The 23200-nt window shown below is 32.6% G+C and overlaps 1 protein-coding gene across 5 annotated transcripts in view; it reads right to left on the bottom strand.

Annotated features, from left to right (window-relative positions):
• The window catches only part of LOC113559730 (transcriptional enhancer factor TEF-1), a 76127-nt gene that overhangs the window by 36600 nt on the left and 16327 nt on the right, over positions 1-23200 (bottom strand). For 3 of the 5 annotated variants that reach the window (XM_026965474.1, XM_026965480.1, XM_026965500.1), the window contains exon 3: positions 5197-5329. The exons of the other annotated variants lie outside the window; for them this stretch is intronic. In XM_026965474.1, coding sequence (XP_026821275.1) covers positions 5197-5236 — 40 coding nt within the window. In that variant the 5' untranslated portion in view covers positions 5237-5329. The remainder of the gene's footprint in view (positions 1-5196; positions 5330-23200) is intronic. 5 annotated transcript variants of the gene reach the window in all.

Below are 23200 nucleotides of genomic sequence, written 5' to 3'. Positions count from 1 at the left end.
TAATAGCAGTCATGAATCACTCTGTATATACAACGTTTAAATACAACCACGCCTCATACATTAACCTAACTTCGTTGGCAATAGCACATTTACATGATTTGTATACATATACACACACACAATAGCCATTCATTCTGTATGCAGTACGTCTATTCTTTCTTTCGTTCATATTATTATTATTGTATATATATATATATATATATATATATAATAAGCGCGGGGCGACGGAAGGTGATCGTAGATTTGAATACGGTCGTATGCGGCGAAACCTTCAGTATTTTTAACCGACCAGCTGCAAAGACGCTTAAACAAGATATCCAATCCTAGAAATGCTAAAAAAAACAAAATGATAACAATAATAATAATATTGCTTCCTCTCGATAACGTCCCTCTGGTCTGAACACACACGCACATGCGCGTGCGCGATATATGCGTCGGGCAACAATGATAAACAAGCTACAGTGCCGCTGACGATGCTGTTCGTCAAACCAGTTTGTCCACTATTCTCTCGGGATGATAATAATATTGTATGCTTATTATTCATTCCCCGTAGTGCCCTAGCTAGAGACAACCGCCAACGATGAGACGGACTAAAGTGATTATATTGATTATAATAATAATAATAACAACAATATAACGATATTAATAATATATTCTCTTCCTATATAGTCTCGATACATCGACACGCATATATAGTCGACGATTGAACAAGGCACGTATCGCCTACGTCTTCGCGAGGTGAGCACGGAAAAAACGTTCAGAAATCGAGAATGGCGGAAATGTTACCGGAAAATAATTTAAACAAATCCGCGAGCTTTCTTGACGACATCGGCATAGCCGAACTCACTCGCTATAACTCTAATCGCGACCGTTTATCACATTAGTTATGATTTCCTCGACGTGATTTTTCGATCGATCAACGACAACGAGTAATAAAAATCACACAACGACGCACTCGACATTATACTGCATGTTAACAACCCCGCAGGTACCGAACTCGTAGAGACTGTATTCGTACGGACTGTCGTCAACTCTTCACCGTCGTGTGTGTTGTCCCGAGATCGTGAGAAAGCAAAAGGATACTATACGTATATATTTTAATTTACGTTTTGTTGTCGCACGCGTGAGTGTGTGTACGAGTACGAGTATGTGTGTGTGTAAAATACGAAATGTAGGCGGTGTACAGGTGTCGTCCGGAACGAAAACCGGTTTGGCGTCCACAATGGATCGGCGGTGTTTTTTTTTTCAGGTAACTTGTAACTCGCGACGTTGCCACATGTACCGGTCGCAGTCGTTGCCACAGCCACGTCGGTTCGTCCCTTGGTCAGACGAACCATACTATAGTGGAATGGTAATAATAACTATTTTTATTATTATAATTATTATTATTATTATTATTATATTGTCATCATCGTGATCGTTATAGTACACGTCGTATACGAGATCCGTTTTGACACGTCATTTCGTATGCCTACCTGCCCGAGAACTGCGCGACAAATGGACGGCATGAAAAACGGTCTCTTGTTTACACGGTCGTAAAAACGTCTCCATCCATTCATCGGACGGACACCGAGGCGTGGCAGCGGCGTATCACCGAAAATGTTAACCACACTACACACGCCGTACACAGACCTATATATGTGTAATACACTATTATTTACATCACTATACACTCCGCTACAACCGCAATACGCAGTACAGGACGTTCCGATAATAATGTATATTTTAAAATGCCTGAAATTGGACCGAAATCGACTTGTTGGTGCGGGGTTGGTGGTTGTTTGTTACCGTTTTCCAGGAAATGACGAATACGGTTAATGAAGCGTGTGGCGCACGTCTCTCATCGTTTATATATGTATAACAGATCAATAGATGTAATGTATTTACCAGGATTCGATCGCGTTTCACGTTGTATTATATTACGTTACCTTTCAAATCCCTTAACACGGAGGAAGGACGCGTTCCGCGAAACAATAATCAGACTTCTACTGCAGTGACCGTATTATTCAATCCGCAATAATTTGAATACATTTGTTCACATCAAATATTATTATCTATTCAAAAAATATGAACACAGTGGCGTACGCAGGGAGTTGTCAGAGAGATATGACACCCCCCTTAAAAATAAGTATCTGTTCAAATTATGAAACAAGAACTAGAAAAAAAAAGGTCAATTCGTGGAAAATATTACATGATTCACTATATATGTTTAGACAATTTGGTAAGTATTACTACAAATTTCCAACAAGAAACTAACTCGTAACGATTACACGTATAGTCAGAAAACTCGACGATTGCCCAAAACAATATGGTTCAGAGTAGTTAGTTACTATTCTTTATACAGATTTCGAACTGCACAACCACGAATAAGTAATATTTTTATATCGCTGTACATTATATTTTATTATCCAGTGCATAAAAATGTAAACGTTCTTGTATAATATTATGTTTCTTTTCGTTTGACCAATAATACCTATTATGTCGTGATCAAAACGAATCGTTGTTTCACCACATCTGAAGTCCTCGACGACAACGATATTGGTTATGTTGAACTCATTTTTTGTTACAATTTACTGACCTAATCTATACCAGACGCACCATCATCATCTACCCACTCACCTATACCTATTATAGGTGTTTCTTAAATATTATTTATGGGTCTGCTTATTTTGCTCTCGCGAATAGAATAATAATCTATCATAAATAATAATAATAATATAGTGACCTGCACAGCGTTGCCCGTGGCGGTGCATTATCGAGCACGCCGAAACGGAAAACGATTATGGGCAGAATACAATACTGTAGGTATTATTTTATTGCATAAAGTGTAAATTCGGATTTCGAGACGATTTTCGTTTCTCCGTGTGCCGAAGACCTTTTTAATATAAAATTAGGGACGGCGCTAAGCCGATATCAATGGACAACAACGTGTCGAGATGTGTGTTTGTCTATGCATGTGTGCATTATACATTTATCGTATCGTTATAGTATATTATAAGGTCCCCCATTGAACACGCCCGGCCCGTTCCAAGAAATACGTCTTTCTGTGTATAAATGAGTGTGCGTGCTGCAAGCGCAATCATAACCTATACAATTCTGGGCGACTCTATACGGTGTGATTCATCGTGCGCACCTGCACCTCTACCAGCCGTGCCATGGCCCCATCGTCATCATATTATATACGTGTAATATATTATAAACTCATAACCTTACGATGACGGGTTCGACGGGGCTCCTCCGAACCGAGACCACGTACGTGTTTATAGACGGCCGCCGTTTGTTAAAAGAGCGAAAATAATATAAATAATATAACATTATATTGTACATAGCCACATAGGAGGTACGTGTATTTAAGAAATACATGGGTGATCATTGTTAACTGATGTACACGGTTACTATATAATAATAAAAATAATATCATATAGTTGTAATCTAAAAGGCACAGCAGATCGGCTACGACTACGGTGAACGTTCCATTTTTGTGCGATGAAGAAAAAAAATTATTTTTAGTCACAAAATTTTATCCCGCCGTGATGCGATAATCGTTTTTTTCGATTTAAAATTAATAACACGTTTTCATCCTTACAGAGCATCATGGACAAACGCATATAACCCTGCACCCCGTTGATGTATAACATATTAAATGTGATGTCTTTAAAAATTATATTCGACCGCATTTCGACGGAAAAAATTTTCTGTTTAGGCATAATGTATATTATTAATATTAATATTTTAAATACTCATCATAATATAGTAACGACGTTAATGTGCACGCAGTAAACGCTATAAAATAATTATTACTTGATGAAAACAACGCGTTCTCGACAAAAAGTGAAATGAACCAATGATGAATATTATAATAATAATTTTGTATTTTATTATTAATATATAGGTACTTGTACTGTACGAAAATGTTTATTACAGAAAGGTATGTGCTATGTGCATACATACTTCAAAATAAAATACATTCATTGCTCCGCTCAGAGACAAATAAAAAAACGAATATTCAAAAGTTGAATTCGTTTGTTGTACCTACGACGAATATAATAATATATCGCGATAATATTTATAACATAACAGTAGTTTTTTTCATTAAACATTATTTTCTAAAAAAAAAAAATAATAAATTTGTGTTGGTGTTATGCGTATGTATCCGAAATTGTTTGAAATTTGAAAAATAACTTTTAATTTTAAGAGCAAATAAAAATTCAAACATCGTGCCGGCATACGAATAGTGTATCTACACATATAATGTTCATACCCAACTATAAGTACAATATAATATATTATATTTAACAATTTACAATTGTATTTTATGTGTAATATGCAAATACGGAGGTTGGGCAATGAATCATCGCGGGATTCGATAAATCTTAAACCGTATTTAATCTTTTTTATTTGGCGTTTTGCGTAAACATTAAAATACACAATATTATAATATTGTGTGATATACGTGTATATACTGTTTTTATGTTCGCAGCAGAATGCAGTCTGGCCCATGATCCAAAGTATGTACATCATTATGTATTTTAAACTTGACTATTTTGCGGTTGTATGCAAACTAAAAGAATGGATGTAAGTGCAATCATTATACCTTTACACATAGGGGCGGTCCCTCATATAATACAATAATCAAAGTTAAAATATGATGCATATCGCGTTAAAAATACAATCACCAACACAATTATTCCACTGCGCTTATTATAATGTATAATATATATTATATATTATTATGTAATGTGCAAAAATTGCAATAAGACACCGCGCAGATACGTACATATAACTAATCACAAAATGTATACCTCTAAGATAATATGGATTAGATATATAAATATATTGTTGCGTCGTCGAACCGAAAATAACGAGAATTGTCACACGCACGACATAATATTTGACTGCATAACGTATAATACGCGTATGCGATATTTTACACGGCAAAACGAGCCTGTGTCATATTCGTAACAATAATATCAATGATGATAATGATGATGATGATGATGATGCGGACGAGGTCATTGGACGTAAGAAGTCGAATGTGTTGACCTTACAACGTGTCCAATCATGTGCTGTCTGCACAAAATATTATATATAAATATGTATTATTATTATACATGTTATGAGAACGCGTGTATAAACCAAGTTCCTAAATATTATATCTCCTAAGACTATATTCTTTTTTTCTATTTCAAAACATACCTGGGGACGTCATGCTATCTTCCTCCGACAACGGGTACATCTGAGAAGCTGGCTCATGTACATATAACCCTTTTTGTACTTGTATTACGCCGTTGGTAAACGCGTGACGATTTAGCTGGATGCTACGAACGGGCTGAGATGAGGCCAAACGAAAACATAAAAAAAAAAAAAAAAAAAAAAAATGAAAAATAAAACAAAAACGTGAATAAAAGTAGAACACGAAAGTTTTATGACAAATAAAAACAAAGAGAAGAGAAAAATAATCAAAAAACTAAAACGCACGAGTTTTATCTAAAAAAAACCAAACTAAAATAGGTACATATTATGTATATTGTATACATCATGAAGTCCAACTGCTCGTTTTTTATGAAGTGCTCCTTCATAAAAAATTAAAAAGGTCTGTTTGTTATATTAATATTCGTGAATTCCACCTTTTGTAATTAAATGTCTTAGTATTTAAGTTAAACAGGTATAAATAAGTAAAGTAATAAGTTTCAGAAAATTATGATAAGGAATATTATAATTTATTTATTTTACATACACCTATTGCTATGTGTAATTTTTAATATAGATTTACTAAAAAAATGTGCAGGTACACGATAAATGGTTATGCAAAAAAAAAATAGACCCTGTGTATTATATAATAGTTTTTTTTTGACCACAGTTTAACCGTGGAAATATCTTTACTGAGGCACTGTGCAGCAACTTAATAAAAACAAAATGTTGCTCTCGATTCTCGAAATATCAAAATTGAACTATAGAAAAATGAAAATCGTATTATTATTATTGCTATGTTATATTTGTGCTGTGTAAAATAAGCTACCCGCCATACTCTTTATAAGAAAACCTAATACCTTAAAAATATAATATTATACTAAGTAATCGGCTTTTAGACGAAAACTACTTTATTATATTATAAGTAGTAGAATGAAAAAAAGAAAAGATTTAACTGACACGAAAATTATAAAGAAATTAAAATAATTGTACAAAGAACATTATTCTATATAACGATTTTTTTTTTTTGTGCGTTATTCTTGTGTCTTTGAACACAAAGGGTTTATTTTGTATTTATTAAACCGTAATTTTTTCTTCTTCAAAAATTATTTACTTAACAATTAATGTTTAATAATAATAACAATGTTTTCTCTGGTTTTCTAACAAAGCAACTACCTACTCAAATGTAGAAAGGTCAGGTATTACGACTATTCAACATTTTTATTTGGTAAAATATAATTTTATCTATTATCACTGTCGTCACGGGTTATTAAAAAATCGCTTGTGATATGTACAATTATTAAAGAACTGTACGATTCATGTAAAATAAACACTGTTGGCGGCTCTATAAACGATATCGTTGATATTAATAATATAGCACTGAATTTTTTTTTTAACAAATTCACATATTCAACTGGTCAAAACAACAATGGGATTACATTTGTCGGCCAACGTGAAATTTATGGGTTCACACGGTTCTCGTATAGAAACGAGCTGGCGATTAGCTTCCAGACGAGACGGCATTTTTTTTAAAATATTTTTTATACTCTGCCGCTGCTATTGCTCAAACGCACAACTATTCTTAGATGTGTGTTAAATAATAAGGACGCAATAATTTTCATTTCTCGACCTACTCGAATGAAGAAAAAAAATAATAATAATGAAACGAAAAAAACCTCCATTCTGAGTCTTTTCCCCTGGAACGACAACAAGATTATTGTCATCGGATGAAACAAAAACTGCATTCTGCCGATCGCCATTGAGGCGACGGCAAAAATACTACGAATACTTTTAGCTGTATACTATATACTTACACTGCAAGTATTTACCGCATTATTCGTATAAAACCGGTTTAACATTTTATTAAATTATCGTTATAAATTTATAGCCGTTTATTCGGTATATATTATAAACACACATTTATATAATATATTGTCTGTCTTACCAAATAGATTACAAATTTGTATGACGCTATCACCACCATATAGAAAATTGACTGTTAAAAGGCAAAAGGTACCAAGCAGTAGTTCTCTATACCTTTTTAGGAAAGTAAAATCAAAATGTGTGTACGTTGCTTGTCCCCAAAATTAAAAATTAAATACTTTTCATTCTTAATAATGGACAATGGTCAGAGGAATACTTGATGTGTGTAGGGGTACAGAAGCTTAAGCTGTCGGCCATCCCATTTACTACCCTTGCCATTTAACCCTTAATTATCGTTTATCCCCTTTTACCTTTTACTAATCGATAAATAATATTATAATTTATAATATACCCGTGAATGCGTTATAAATTTTAATTAGAAAAAATAAATCTCATCGTTATTGCTGTAGCATCCAGAAAAACACGACTTTATTAAATAATATTAAAAACTTGCCAAAATAAAAAAATATATAATAAACAACCACACGCATTATTAAAAGTTACTGTGATTATAAAGGGGGAAAAGCGAAAAGCGAAAAGCTATAATTATATATGTATATATATATATATCATACATATTTTTAACTATCGCCGGATTTTTTAAGCTTTAATCATGGTTTGAAATTAAAAAATAAATATTTTGATCCATTGTTTTTTTATATAGTGTTTATAAATGATACATATATCATATATGTTGTACACTTCATAGACCTAATATGATTTACGGAAAAAAGGTACTAAAATATTCATTATGGTTAAGTTGTACTTTGTATTTTACTTTTTTTATAATTCGATAAAACTAGTTAAGTGTTACAATGTAAAATGCTGGTAGCCCATACTTTTGTGAAGTAAATCTGTCATACCTAACTAACATTATTTATTATGGAATTCGTCCATAAGTATCCAAATATTTAAAAATTAAATATTCTTGTGGATTAAGCAAAATTGGCTTTATGAAAGGTGTAAGAGAATCGAGTAGCAAAAAAAAGTCTAGGACAAATTTGGTGTATTAAATTTTTTAATATCCGTTAATCATAATAGAAGAAAAATAATTGATTTAATTGATTTAATTTTAATTTCATAGACTATTGAGTATATCTATAAAGTAATAAAGTATATTATACCAACTATATTACTTTTTACAATGTTTTTTATTAGAACTTTTTGCTAAATTGACTAATCTATTTATATTTTATATTACCTGTATGAATGGTTTAAAATTTTAAGAGCTAATAGCCTTCATTTGCATTTGATCAGATTTCATTTTTTAAACGAATTTATGATACAATATTTTTAACACAATTTTCTTTATTCAACAGTCAACGTCATCATTTTTTTTCTTACACTAACTTTTTTTTACACATACAATATAATATGTAAGCATAGAAGACATTTACTATAAAAAAAAATATTTATTAACATTATCGCGATATTATTATGACTGATATGTAAGCCCATATATATATATATATAGTGATTTATACACAGACACTGCACAACACAAACGAGTCTATTGAAGTTTAATTGATATGCAATCATCGTTGCCTCATGTGACAAAGAGCACAATCGCGGCTATATGATATTGTTAACATATAGGTTATAGGTAAATAATAATATTACTATAGAGGTAATAGCATTTTCGCATATAAGCTTATATTTTTATTAGCACTTAATATCATATTGTCGATTATCCATAATCAGTATTATAGACATATTGTCATATCAGCATATCGCTATGTATATATATTACAAGTATTAGACCCTGTAGCAATATCATGGATAATAGTGTATAATACTGTCATCGATTTACCGTTCGATGTAATCGAACTGTGATCAAGGCCTAGGTTAGTCGAGTAAAAAAGATCATTAATACAGCTCGTTAAAACAATTAGGATTATACGTGACATCCATTTTTTTCTTCGACTTTAATAATACGATTTCATTAAACAACTAAAGAAAAAAAATAACGGCTTTACCACAAGTCTTTAAGTTATATTATTATATATATATAGGTATATATATAATATTACTGAAACTCCGTAGCGTCGATCGTACAATATTATTATGTAGTTTAATGGTTTAAATCGCAAACCTATCCAAAATAATTTTATCGTACAAAAATTTAATTATATACGGCAGACGCATCTGAGTATATATACCTGTATGTAATTTGACGATAATCGATTTGTTTAGGAAACAAATTACAATACCGCATCAACGTTTACGATTGCGAAATTGTACACTTCAGTGAAAATATTTCTCTACAGAGTCTAGACGACCTGTCACCTGTAGCTATAAAGAATTATAGAAGTTTCGACATATTGGAAAAAATAAAAGTATCCTAAAGGGGTAACACAAATGTATTATGTATATAATATAATATAATATACAAAGGTACAGAAATGGAATACGTTCGATTTACCTGTGGAGTTTTATCACGTTTGAATGATTAATTAATCAATTAATCAATGAATGACTCCTCATAATTTCTACTTCCCGACGACGAAATTCCAAACACTGGTGTGGGAAGGGGAGCAGAAAAAAATCGCGGTACGGCTGCACAAATATAATGTAAATAATACCTATGATTATCATAGAGCTTTTTAAAATCAAATACACTCAATGTACATTTTATAGAAGTAGACGAGTGTATAATATATAAATTAACTTTATAGACGTATCCTCCGTTTGACCAAACTCTTCGCATAGCGCTGTAATTCGACCAAATAAAAAAACAAAGAATAACACCGCGTTATCTGTTCAAGCCGTCTATATAATAATAATATTATTATAATGATATTGTTTTATATTATATTATGTATACGCAAAAAAGAAATTGAAAAACAGAACAAAATCATATACAATATTATTATTTATAACATAGAGATTGATTGTGGAAAACACACGCGATTATGTAGGCGCCAAACGTAATATTATACTATTGTACATATTTTATTATTACCATAATATAATATATATTTTATATTATAATAGGGTATACCTTATATTATACACTATACATTACGCACCTATATGGCTATATATTTATTATGAGTGAACGCGTGATATTATTATAATACATATTAGCTGCGGCTCTACTTGCTATGCGCAAGTGTAATATTACACGGTGGGAAAATAAATATTTGTACGCACAGCCGACTGCAGACTTACGATTAATAATAATAAGATAGACGTTTTCTCATCGAAAAGGATGATATTAATAATATAATATTCAGTATTTTAAGTGAAATATTATCATTACCCATATTATACCTATTATTATTCACTACTATAATAAGTATATCATTTTGAGGTTTTGAGTACTTTTGGTTTTAACAGTTAAGCAATAGTAATAATAATAATAACGCGTGTTTTACTTGTAATGTTCTCAGTAATTCGTATCCTATGTCATCGTCATCGACGTCCATAATACTATATAATACTATGGTGGCGCCGAAAAAACTGGATCGGTTTGACCTTGAACGGGATTTACAAAATGTAATAATAGTCTCTCCTTGTCTCCATTATAAGTGCATATATGAACCGTCGCCGCCTCTGTATTGATTTCTCTTCAATCGGTTTTGCGGGCACATGATTAAAAAAAAAAAATTTTCACTATTTTATCCGCCAATAATGAACGGCCGGCCTCGAATAAGTCGACTCTTTGAAACGATTAAACAATGGAGTCGTTTTGATCTCGCACATATCACAACGGTAAATACTACAATATTGTATACAGTTCTTGACAAGTGTATACGGAAATTATGAAATCAGGTGGCGACGGCGACGATCAAATTAAAATTTAATTTCAAAACGAACGTTCTTACAACATATTCCAATGTAAAAAGTCATTATAATTTTTAACAATAAACAATTTACCGCACTCGATAGCAATGTATAATAGTAAGTATAGAATAAGAAACAGTCGAATATTGTAGCGGAACGAAAACGTCGTTATAAAGATAATATTATTTCTGTGGTAGCGTTGGAACACGACGCATTTTATATGAACATGTATGATATAAAATATCTATATAAAATCGACGTTTAAAATGTGTATAATAACACTTATTAAGTACGAGCTGACGTCGATTTACAAAAATAAAAAATAAATAATATTATAGGTATACAAAAACTGTTCGGACCACAACAATAATATAACCATAATTATAGAAAGAATAATTTATATTTTAACGAGCTTTTACGTGAAAAACTACAATGACAGACGACGGACTTCCCGAAAATCCCCGCTGCCGCACGACAGAACACGACACGAAGTTTTACTTGCGGCGGCGAGTGCGATACGAAAACGAATGGTGTCGATCGTTATAACAGCACTCTGCTATGGTACACAGAGGCCTATGATATTTTATATTATATATTGTATGTATATATATATATATATATATAACGTAATAAAACAACGCGAAAATACATGTCACCGATAAGAGGCAAATACCTGAACAACAGTCATTGGATACCGAGCGCGGAGCCCACACGATCTGCACATAATAATAATATAATATATAGGTTATACACAGGAATTATGACGTCTTCGGTATTACTACTGCGATTATACGACACACGCAGCGACGTGATATTTAATGCATTTTATTTTCATTCGTTATTAGTTGCTAACACATTATATTATAATACGAGACTAATAACATACGTACGTATATATATATATATATATAGGTATTAAACTATATCGTACGAGTTTTTATTACTACACGTACATAATATATTTGAGGTATTTTAAATTTTAAAACACAATTCGTGCAGAGTTGTACAATATACACGCAGTACATAGCTATATATAGTGCCTAATATCGATGACTATGTTCGTAATTTTGTATATGTATGTATTTATCATATTATGTTGCTGGAAAATCGCAAGAGGACCGAAAATCCACCAAAAACGAAATAAAAGCCGTAGAAAATAATACAATTAGATCTCTTGGGATTAATATAATGTGTGTACATAATAATAGTGTATAATATGTACGATTACCGACGACCGCCGCACAAGCACGCGGGTAGTATTGCAACTGCTGCGGGTAGCGTATAGCGCTGGGCGTTGACTTTTAATCAATGTAAGGTTAAAACAATGTTTATTATACAAATAACGACCGGCAACAAACATTTCTAACACACACAAATATTAATAATAATAATAATAATAATAATAATGCAGTTAATAGATTTTATCGCGCGTATTTGAGCGAAGGACATTTTTATGTGAAAATATAAAAACGTGTATAGGTATAATTTGAAATTGTTTGTATTACTTTACATTTTTTTTAAATTATATAATATTATGTAGCTATCGTGTTAAAAGTTATTTTTTTATTTGTCCTTGATAAACAATTATATTTTGTATATCATTTTTATTTTTAATACGGCGTTATGACAACCCTATAAATAATAAGAATGAGAAATAAATAAATGGAATTTCAAGTAATACTGATGTTGATGTATATTATTAAAGTTTCGTGTGGTAAAAATAAAAAATTATATAATTTGATTAGGGACCGCATTAAACAGAACGTTATTTTCAACGTAATAATAATTACTTGATTACACTGTGCTCCAGCATAAAAATTATGTTTATCCTCCTCGAAAATATACGAAAAATAAGACCAATGCACAAAGAGCTCCTCTTTATTTCATAAATATTAAAAAATTATACGGGTCTTTCAAAGAAAAGAAAAAAAGAAAGAAAGAAAGAGGGAAGAAATCGTGGTTTTACACCTCGAAACGTGAGGAGTGGTTTTAAAGAGCAAAACGGTTATTGGGGTGCGGGCGACGCCCATTCATAAATTCGGCACGTCATCATTCTTTTCGACTGCGAAGACGCAATATTATATATAATACAAGGGATGTACGGGTTTTTACTGGTATATATAAACATATGCATTATGTTATATAATTACGAAAACCGTAGTCAAGTGCGAAATTTTAAGTCCCATTAGTTCTAAAACAACGCTCCCTCGACGCTGTGAACAAAATGATAATATATTATATTATATATATATAAAATAAATTATATTGTACTATACCGAGGACCAGAGAAGACATGCCCGTCGACATTCGGCTACATTAAGTGTTTGACTTTTCGTTTTTATTCAGTGCGTTGGATATCATAATGAAATTTTAATAGATATACAATGGTGTATAAAATACACAGTTATTACATCGCGAGAGAAGAAGACAACATTTATTTTAACATCTACAACTTTAATGAATTTTTTTAGATAGTTACCTATATACTTAGTGTATATATACTATAGTATCACATTAACGGTAGTGTATATTATACTATTTGCGAACATAAACGGTAGCTTGACTGCCCATGTATATTGGTGTATATTAAAACAATATCTGTTCGCTGGTTTCCTTATGTATTTATAGTTTTATACATAATATATACACCACGTTAAATAACCAACAGTAAAGCGAAAACGGCCACTCAAAGTGGCCAAGTCACGATTCCTTCGCATACAGTGAAAAGAATTACACGGTCCGGCGCACAATAATTGACCGCTTTGCCAATAAAAAATATATTAGAAAAAATACTCAAGGACGTTCTATATAAAACCGCAGTTAAGTTTCTGTAGTATTTTAAATATATTGTGTATATGTGTACTTGAAGGCGTTTTGATGAAGACTGCACGCCGTATAGAGGAAAGCTTCACGCCGAGACCTTGGTCCAAAGAAGCAGTTATATTTATGATGCTGTTTTTTTTCATATATATTTTCTTTATGGTCCACCAATAGCCCATATTACATGGAAATATTCCAGATATTTACGATATTAACGCTTTAACCCATTTAACACCGCTTCCGCGTGACATTATTTTGTATATCTATTATGATAATACTGTGCACATGGTGCATACTACTGACCAAATTATCGTATTCGAGTTAACTCTACCAGCAAAAAAATTATTAAATTATGTCGAAGTCATAAGGATATTTATACCAGCTATAGGATCCGATCAGAAATTACTCTTGATGTTATACGCACGCGCATACGTATGTGTGTATTTTGACTATATCGAACTTTCTAACGTATTATAATCATATTATACAGTAGACATGGTGAACACGATATTATTAAAATGTATTACTAATTATGTTGCGTTTGAATATTTTAATCTATTATCGATGGGTACGCATACACTTTGAAAATTACTCGTTCATACCCATATTTTTATTGAATCATTCGTTACTTTGAAAACATGAGTTCGTTTGTAAATATATTATGTTATTGGAACTGTAATATACTGAAATATATTTTACTGGAATCGTATTTTCTCAGAAACTTATATTCATTCAAAATATTTCACATGTGTTTATAGATACTATCTCGACAAAATACATTTCAATAAAATACGATTCCAAAATAATATTTGCCAACGATTTAATTTCCAAATGCATACATAATGGACTAAATACTTTTCAAACGAAATACTTTTCCTAGTAAAATACTATATACCAATGAAATTATCTATATTTCTATATATATATATATATATATATATATATATATATATATCAATATTATCCATATCATATCCAGATTAATATAATTTAAAAAATACATTTTGCGAATTTTTAAGTTCCAATATAATAAATAAGTCTTCGTTTTTTCGCTATAGGATCAATTTTCACACACAATTATAACTCGTGGCCAACATTGAAAATCAATGCTATAAGTGTACAATATTTTGATAACGATCACACCACGGTCTTAAGAAAAATGGCATGACACCACGTAAGTGTATTACATGATTATTACTTCTCTACCTATCTTACAGGTGCTTTTTATTTGACCAACAATGCAATAAAAATTATAAAAAAAACGACTAAGGTCTTTTGATCTCAAAAGGGTGATAATCGACGATCGGGTAGAAAGCACTCGCGCGAATAAAATGTTAACTTTTTGATGATCTCTGTTATTACACAGTTATAATTTGTTTGTCATACAATGATTTTTGAATGGTAACAATAAAGAATGACTCTCGCCGATCTTTGATGAACGAAAATCATGATAATATTATATTACGACGGCACGCGAGTATGTTCACAGTCGTTGAAGATAAGTGTAGACTGTATATATACCACATTACTACAACTAAACATACTTATAAATCCATAAAAGGATTCTATAAATCGAAACTAGTCCTGGTTGAATCCGTTATTATTGTATATAATATTATGTTTGTACAATGTATATAATATAAAGGAGCACCCACTCGGTAGACATTATATGATTATTTCTCGTGTAAAAACATTGGCGATGATCGTTGAAAAACTGCCGGTTATAGCCGCGGCGAAAATTAATATAACGACGCGACAATAATTAATCGTACAGAAATGTGAGCTGAGACGGACGACACCAATGATGTCGTCGTACTACTATTGATAATATCGTTCGTTGGATAAGAACAAACAGTCGACTGCATGTAACCCCTAAGGAAGAATGGAACGGACGACGCGCGACTCTCCGCCCACCGTATGACGATGGCATCGGGAGGGACGCGAGCGCTGGCGTTATTCCCCGCTGTAAACATTCGACTTCCCACACACATAAACGGTGTATTTACGTTATTTATATATTTTTTCGTCCTATTTCGGACACGACAACGACGGTCCTTTCCTCTTCGTCTGTCAGAGCACCCTCTCACCAATTGTCTCTCTCAATTTCTCTCTCGCTATAATAATAATAATAATAATCGCTGGACATTTCCGGGGTCCTTTTATCGTCATGGTAACGCGCCGCCGTCGTATATGCTTTGTCTGCTGTCACTGACCGTCCGCTTTAACTCGGGAGGCACGGTGGTATTAAAGCGCTTATATGGCCTTTGATAAACACGGTCCGATGGTTTTACTGTCGGAAAAGTGTCGCCGCCGTACAGTCCTTCTACATTGCACAGTCTTTCCACGCCGACGAGGAAGAGGCGCAGGTGGTGGGACGAGCCAACTTTACACTCTTAAACTGTACATACACACACACACACAGACACATGCACACACTACGTGCAAATACCCTTTGAGACGAGACGGCGAAGAGAAAGAGAATAAGAGAGAGACGATGGAGAGCGGCAAAAGAGAAAACGGGATATCGGGCGGAGAAATACAGAGGCGGGCACGCACACGCAGAGAAAAAGAGAGATAGAACGAGAGAGTACTCTGCGTACCCAATGCGTTCCCGTTTTTCCGCATCGTCGGACGGACGGGCAATCCCTTTAGGCGACCACCTTACCGCCCATCAACAACTACCCCCGGGCGGGCACCGGGTCCGCCGTTTACTCGGGATTCCGTTCGCCTCACACCACTCTCCTTCGCACTCCCCGATCGCCGTACGTGGGACTCACTCACCGACCACCACGCGAGCAGCGGTGCGGCGCGCACACCAGAGCGCGGACGACGGCGGGACGAGACGGGACGACGACGACGGCGAGCGGAAGAGGTCTTTTGTTGTAAAACGCTATCGATCCGCACGGGGCTTTAAACGGCTTCTATATGAATACACACGCGGCGGCGGTATTAATGGTGTGGCTCCTCTTTCTTGTCGTCGCTGTCGCTGCGTCTTTGCGCGCAGGAATCGCAGGATTATCTCCGTAATCTTCGTTGTCGCGCGGGGCGTCGGCGAGGGTGCGTAAATAATATTAACATTAATTATTATTATAATTATTATTATACGAGTGCACACACGTCATGGTAGTCGAATTATTCGTTTCCTCTTTATAGCATAGTATACGAATTATGAATGATATACAATTTCAGACTACGACGATTTGGTCTTTCGTGACTACTGACTAGCAAAGATACGACCGTAAATATCCATTATTTTTGTGACACATTGATTATGATTATTATACTAGGATGTTAAATACATAAACTCAGATTTTGTATATGTAGTTTTATATACGCGTGTATTATACATTTGTCATTTCAGTACCTGCAGTGTCGTTTCGTCATCGTCGGACGATGGAATTAATCTGACTTCGTTAATTTCCGTTTCCCCGAAAATATAATTAACGCGACGACAATGACAAGTCGTTTAGAAAATTTTGGAATTTTTAAACACCACTCGCGTGTCATTATATTAGAATATTTTAAACGGTGCAGACAATGGTATACTTGAGAAATTCTAAACAAAATACGATAGTATGATTAGGTATGTTGGTGTTGTAATTGAGAGCCAGAAGACTGCGCAAGTACCAATATCATCTATACATACAAATACAATGAAACGTTCTTAACTTTGCGAAGAACTGTTAAGCTTCTTATAAAGTCGATTGTAAAATATTTGTGCATGCACTTTTCGTACCTATAATAAAACAACAATCTCCTTTATCAGTGTTGTAATAATTATTTCCAGTGCGACGGAAAAACGTGCTTAATTCTTAGATTGCAATCATATATTGTTCTTCAGAGCTGTACTATATTTGACATTTGCGACAAAACGATTTTGTTTTCTAAAATCACGTATGGTTTACGATGAATGCGAACAAAAATTACATCGATCGAGCATCCAAAAATTAACAGCTGCTCGCGTTCGGAGATTATATTATAATAATTTACAAATGATATAGCCGGTCCCGCGTACGTATTTCGATTTCTACTGTACGTTTTTATAATGGGATTCAATCAACGAGAATTGAGGTTAATTCGGGCCAGACCTTATAGTAGCCTCTTGATGGTAACCCACATGAGTCATAGTTTGAGTCCAACGGCAGTTTCTTTGGCAGACTGCGGGTCACGCGATCTAAACGCACACTATAAATGCACGCGTACAAAAACATCCATCTACATCTCGAAGAGAAGAAAAAAAATCAAACAGTGCTCTCTTTGGATTTAATTGCCGGTTCCAGTCCGGAACGAGTCTTCACGACAAACCGGTCGGGTCGGATGGACCGAGAAAAAAGAAAAAAACATATGCGTATCACACATACGATTATAATATTATACGGCTGACGGCCAAGTTAGTTTTTTTAATTGTTATTAAAAGAAAATAACAATAACATTTTTTTTACATGCTCCGAAATTATCTAATGATTCAATAATATTTATAAAAAGTTCCCCACCGACGCGTATTCAGGCTAGACGCATCAATATATATATATTATTGATTTTTATAACATCTGAATCTAAGATTCTAAAGCTATTAATTTAAATTATATGTAAATAATGTTTACAGAATAAATTTAGCTTAGATTAAGTTACGTTAAATAGTTCGGTTTCATTTAGGAAGTTAATGCTATTAATATTTGATCGGATATCATGATTTTAATACTCTTCTAATTGTTTATTTCTTGAGTCTTTGAATTTTTAACATTCAGTTTTAAGATGTAAATATATAATTTACGGTAAAATCTTTTCTACGTGCATGATTCAATTGCGAGTGAGTTGCTTTTAGAAAATATTATATTATTATAGCATAGGTAAAATATATGGTATTATACAAGATATTATGTTATGATATCATAAAATTAATATTGTCAGGAATAATATGTACTACACTACTACAATATTATTGTATGCACAACAAAAGTCTCTGTAATTAATTTATGTAAATGTTTGTTACACGAATAATTCTTCCTGCGCTTATTCGTTTGAAACAATGTTATTATTTCACGAAATCTGATAATGAAAAATGAAAATGTTTTCACAGAAAAAGAAATAAAGTCATAGTCAGGCATAAAAAATAATATTCACTTTCATAATGATGTTAAAGAAATAACAAATAACCATTTTTAGCAACGACTTCATCGAAATGATTAATAATGGTTGGTGATTCTTTGTATCCCTTTGTCAATTACACCTGTTGTACACACACATACACACACAAACACACTATAAAAATAATAACTTGTTACGCTATAAATCTATATGGCGTATTATATTATATATAGTGATTCTTTTGTACACAAAAAAGATTTAACTTTTAAATCATAATCGGGTAGCTAAACCACCATTAAAAATCACGCCGAATAACGAAATAAACAATGTAATGACAATATAAAAATAAATGCGGACATCATCATCATCGCTATAATAAATAAGTTTCAGTTTTAACCGAGGTTTTAACGAATTGAGTAAAATAGATTCGTGACCAGTGACAGAAAAATCGCATTACATAACGCTTAAAAATTTAAAATTCAATGTTTGTATTTTTGTTACTTATATATAAATATAACATTATACACGTATACTAGGTAAAGGTTTTTATTCGGTGTTTAAATAATATAACATATTAGTATATATTAGTATACGTATAACGTATAAATGGTGGAAAAGAATATAACGCGAGAAATCGCCTCTAAATCTGGATAAACCATCTTTGATAACATTTTATTAATAGGTACCGTAATCCCGAAACGCCGGGTAACGAGGAACCGAGAAAGCCGGCAGACCACAAAATCTTAAAAAAGAAAAAATATATATAAATATACATAAATAATCATGAGCCGAGAAGTCTTCGGATTTATAATGCAATTAAAATAAATCGTGACTAGAAGTCCTAACAACAGGAGTGCCTAAACACAACGCGCGTAGAAGGATAAAATAAATATATATTCATTGCTAATAAGTTTACAATAGTAAACAATTACAAGCAATTTTGTCGTCCGGAAAACGCGGTCGGATGAATTCCCATTTTATTTATTTTTTATATACGTATAAAAGCGCGTAAGTTCATCGATTTCCCGGGAAAAAAATAAAGCGAGTGGAAGAGGCAAACGGGTAGGAGAACTAGATTGTCTGTGTGTGTTTAAAGAGAGAGAGAAAAAACGAGAAGAGATTATCGTACCCGACAAACCGGAGTTTACAGATCGTTAAGCCCGAGTGATCGTAAATAAAAAATAAATAAAAGGGAGGAAAAAATGACAAAAACTAAATGTCGCGGGTTATTCGCACTGATCCGCGTGGAAACCCGTTTTTATGGAAACGCGAAACGAAACAGCAGTCACACGCGGTCGCGAAAAAAAAGTATCGAATTAAAGATGATAATAATGATGATAATAATAATAATAATCGAATGTATACCTAAGCTAATTGAGAGCGATCAAAACTGCTTTTGTCATTCGACACCAAACTGGCGAGAGTTTAACGGATTTAAATTGGATATATATTTTTTTTTATTTTTATTATTTTACACGCCGTATCTAAACATTAGTGACAGTCACCGACTACGTTTGTAGGCTGCATCAATCATCCGGGTTGACCCTGGGACGCTTAATGGGTTATATACGAAATCCAAAAAAAAACTAACAGATATCATCCGCGCGTGGAAAAACTTTTGCCCATTAAAAAACGATATTTTAAACAGCCGAACTACCCTGCGCTTAAAACTTTCATTGAATTATATATACGTGGAAACTTGAGATTGAGTTCGGAAACTTTTTACGTGTTCCTCGTCACTCTTTACCCGCGGTGGACTCAGTGGAGACGGTAGAGATTTCCTTTATACGCGCGGGCGCGTTATATTCGGTCTTTTATCTTATATATATATATATATATATGCAATGGTCACGGGTTAAGCCGAAAACTATAATGTAAGTGCTTGTAATCTTTTATTAACGAATAAAAAAAACATGATTATTATGGTGCACACAAACCATACTATAATATTATTAGCAGTTCACTCAATTTTTATCCCGGCATATTATGATTGTTATACTTTTATTGTTTAAAGATTATAATACGAATTCTAAATAATAAATAATAATGTTCTCTAATCAGTAATCAGGATTAGACTTAAATAATAATTAATAGCAGCTACTTAATAAGCCCATTAAAAAAAAAAAAAGATTTTAAAATAACCTGATTACACACTATACGTTACACAAACGGTTGTCCAAACTGTTTAACAAAATTAGAAAAAAAAACTAATCGGTAATTTATCAAAGTAATAAAGAATTTTATTATGATACACGACGATTAAACGGAAAATAAGAACGATAAAAACCCTCACCGCTTGTTGATATCTACACCGGTGTCAAGTGAATCGTTAGGAATAAAATTAATTTTTAACACACTATCACGGTAGTGGCTTTACAATACAGACATAAAATCTATATTATTATGTCGATAAATAATTTTATTTAGATGCCGACATATCACTGTTTTTGGGTATATGTATATTACAATGTGATTTTGGTAAATGTAAACACTCGTTACGTCAAAAAATGTAAATGTCTTTAATAATTTTTATTTTTTGATAATTTTGACTTAGAAGTCATTTCAAACAAATTTTTTTAATAATTTTAAATCGTTACAAATTTGTAAGTTTCAGCTATTATGAATGATGAATAACGACAAAAATTTTAAATTAAACTGAGAATTTTAATTTAAAATATTAAACGAGTGGTTAATAATTATAACTTACAACTGTTGTAAATATTTATAAATATTACCTTTTAAAATAAAAGGTGTAAATACAGATATAAACTGGTAGATCAACATTTTGTGGGGACGTGAGGTACCTCTGTGTCACTCCAGTAGTACAATAATTGATTAACTAAATGTCTTAGGTACTCGAAAATCGATACGATTAATGAATATAAATTCTCAACAAAATAGTCTTCTTTGAAGCTTTTTAATAAACATTTATGATGTCATTCATCAAAGTAATACTTAAAAAATGATAACAATTATAATTAGTAAAAATATAATTTGTTTCCTAAAATTTTATTTTATTATAGCATCAATTGTTTCAAGTTATCAAATAAAAATATTTTCAAAAACATTAAAACTTTTCGAGAATATAAGTGTTTACTTTTTAAAGAATCATCCTGTATATCACACGTATTATCACATCATTAATAATAGATAATGGAAATTATTACCATAATAAGATTTCGGTAATTTAGTGAAAATATAATCTGATTATGTTTCTTTGACATACAATCACATCTTGTTGAACACATTTTTTTTCAAAATCGTATTATATAATAACACGATTATTTTTATTGTTATTTGCCAGAACGTAGCGACGGACATTGGTGGAAACAAGGACTGCAGACTGTTCATGCGGGAGAGGAGATCGGGTATATATTATACAATACATGCGTACTACTCGAACACACTCAAGAGCCCCTCGCGCTCGTCGTAGTGTTTTGGGCGGTATAAATTCGTTTTAGTTTGGAAATTCAGGGTAGCACTCGAACGGTATTTAGATGAGAATGGTCCGAGTATATACGACTATCGTACCCCGTAAAGCTACAAGTATGTACTTCTCACTCGATGGCGATGATGTACGTAGGTATACGTTCATATTATTATTTATTACTATTATATAATGTGACGAGTACGCGCGAGTCTATACGTGTGCGCGTGTGTGTTTGTCTATGTGTTCAGACCGAAATATGAAATTTAAAATTCCCGTCCGATCGGATGGTACGAGATATAATTTGAAATTACAATAGCGCGCGCGTGTGTGTATGTGTAGAACTAGAAATATGGACTCCAACACGACGTCCCCCACCCATTCTTTGTTATTATTTGTTAATTCTCGACATGTCCACGCGACAAATTCCGTATAATCATACGTTATAACGATTATTATTGCTGTATACAGCCAGTACGTTTTGTTTATTATTATTATTACTATTATTATTGACAGTATAATATATATATATATATATATTATACAATATACACAATATTTATCGTGCGCGTGTACGTAAGCCGATGGGATTTATGTACACTCCTCACATCATGTGATGTTGTTCGGAAGTTGTTAAACAAATCACCAAGTTCATTGTCTTCACGTTTCCTATTGTCTTTGTTGTAATTTTATTTTAATTTTTTGTTATTTCTTCATTAATGCCCCGCCTTGAAGTTGAAAAAAATCCCCCTGTGATCATTAACCTGTATTTTTGTCAGTAGAGCAAGTTGTTTTTGTTATTGATACACAGTAGCATCAGCGGCGACATATTTGACTAATTCTTTAAAGGAATATCGATGAATGAAAAACAACAACAAAACGTGGGAAAAAATATTTGTATAATTAAAATTTGTAATGAAATATAAGTACAAAAGTATGTTCCCGAACAAGACACAATAATATGAA

The sequence above is a fragment of the Rhopalosiphum maidis genome, chromosome 1 (genome assembly GCF_003676215.2).
Source record: "Rhopalosiphum maidis isolate BTI-1 chromosome 1, ASM367621v3, whole genome shotgun sequence".
Classification (NCBI taxonomy): Eukaryota; Metazoa; Arthropoda; class Insecta; order Hemiptera; family Aphididae; genus Rhopalosiphum; species Rhopalosiphum maidis.
The sequence above is the reverse complement of the archived record's forward strand: the minus strand, read 5'-3'. Positions and strand labels throughout refer to the sequence as shown.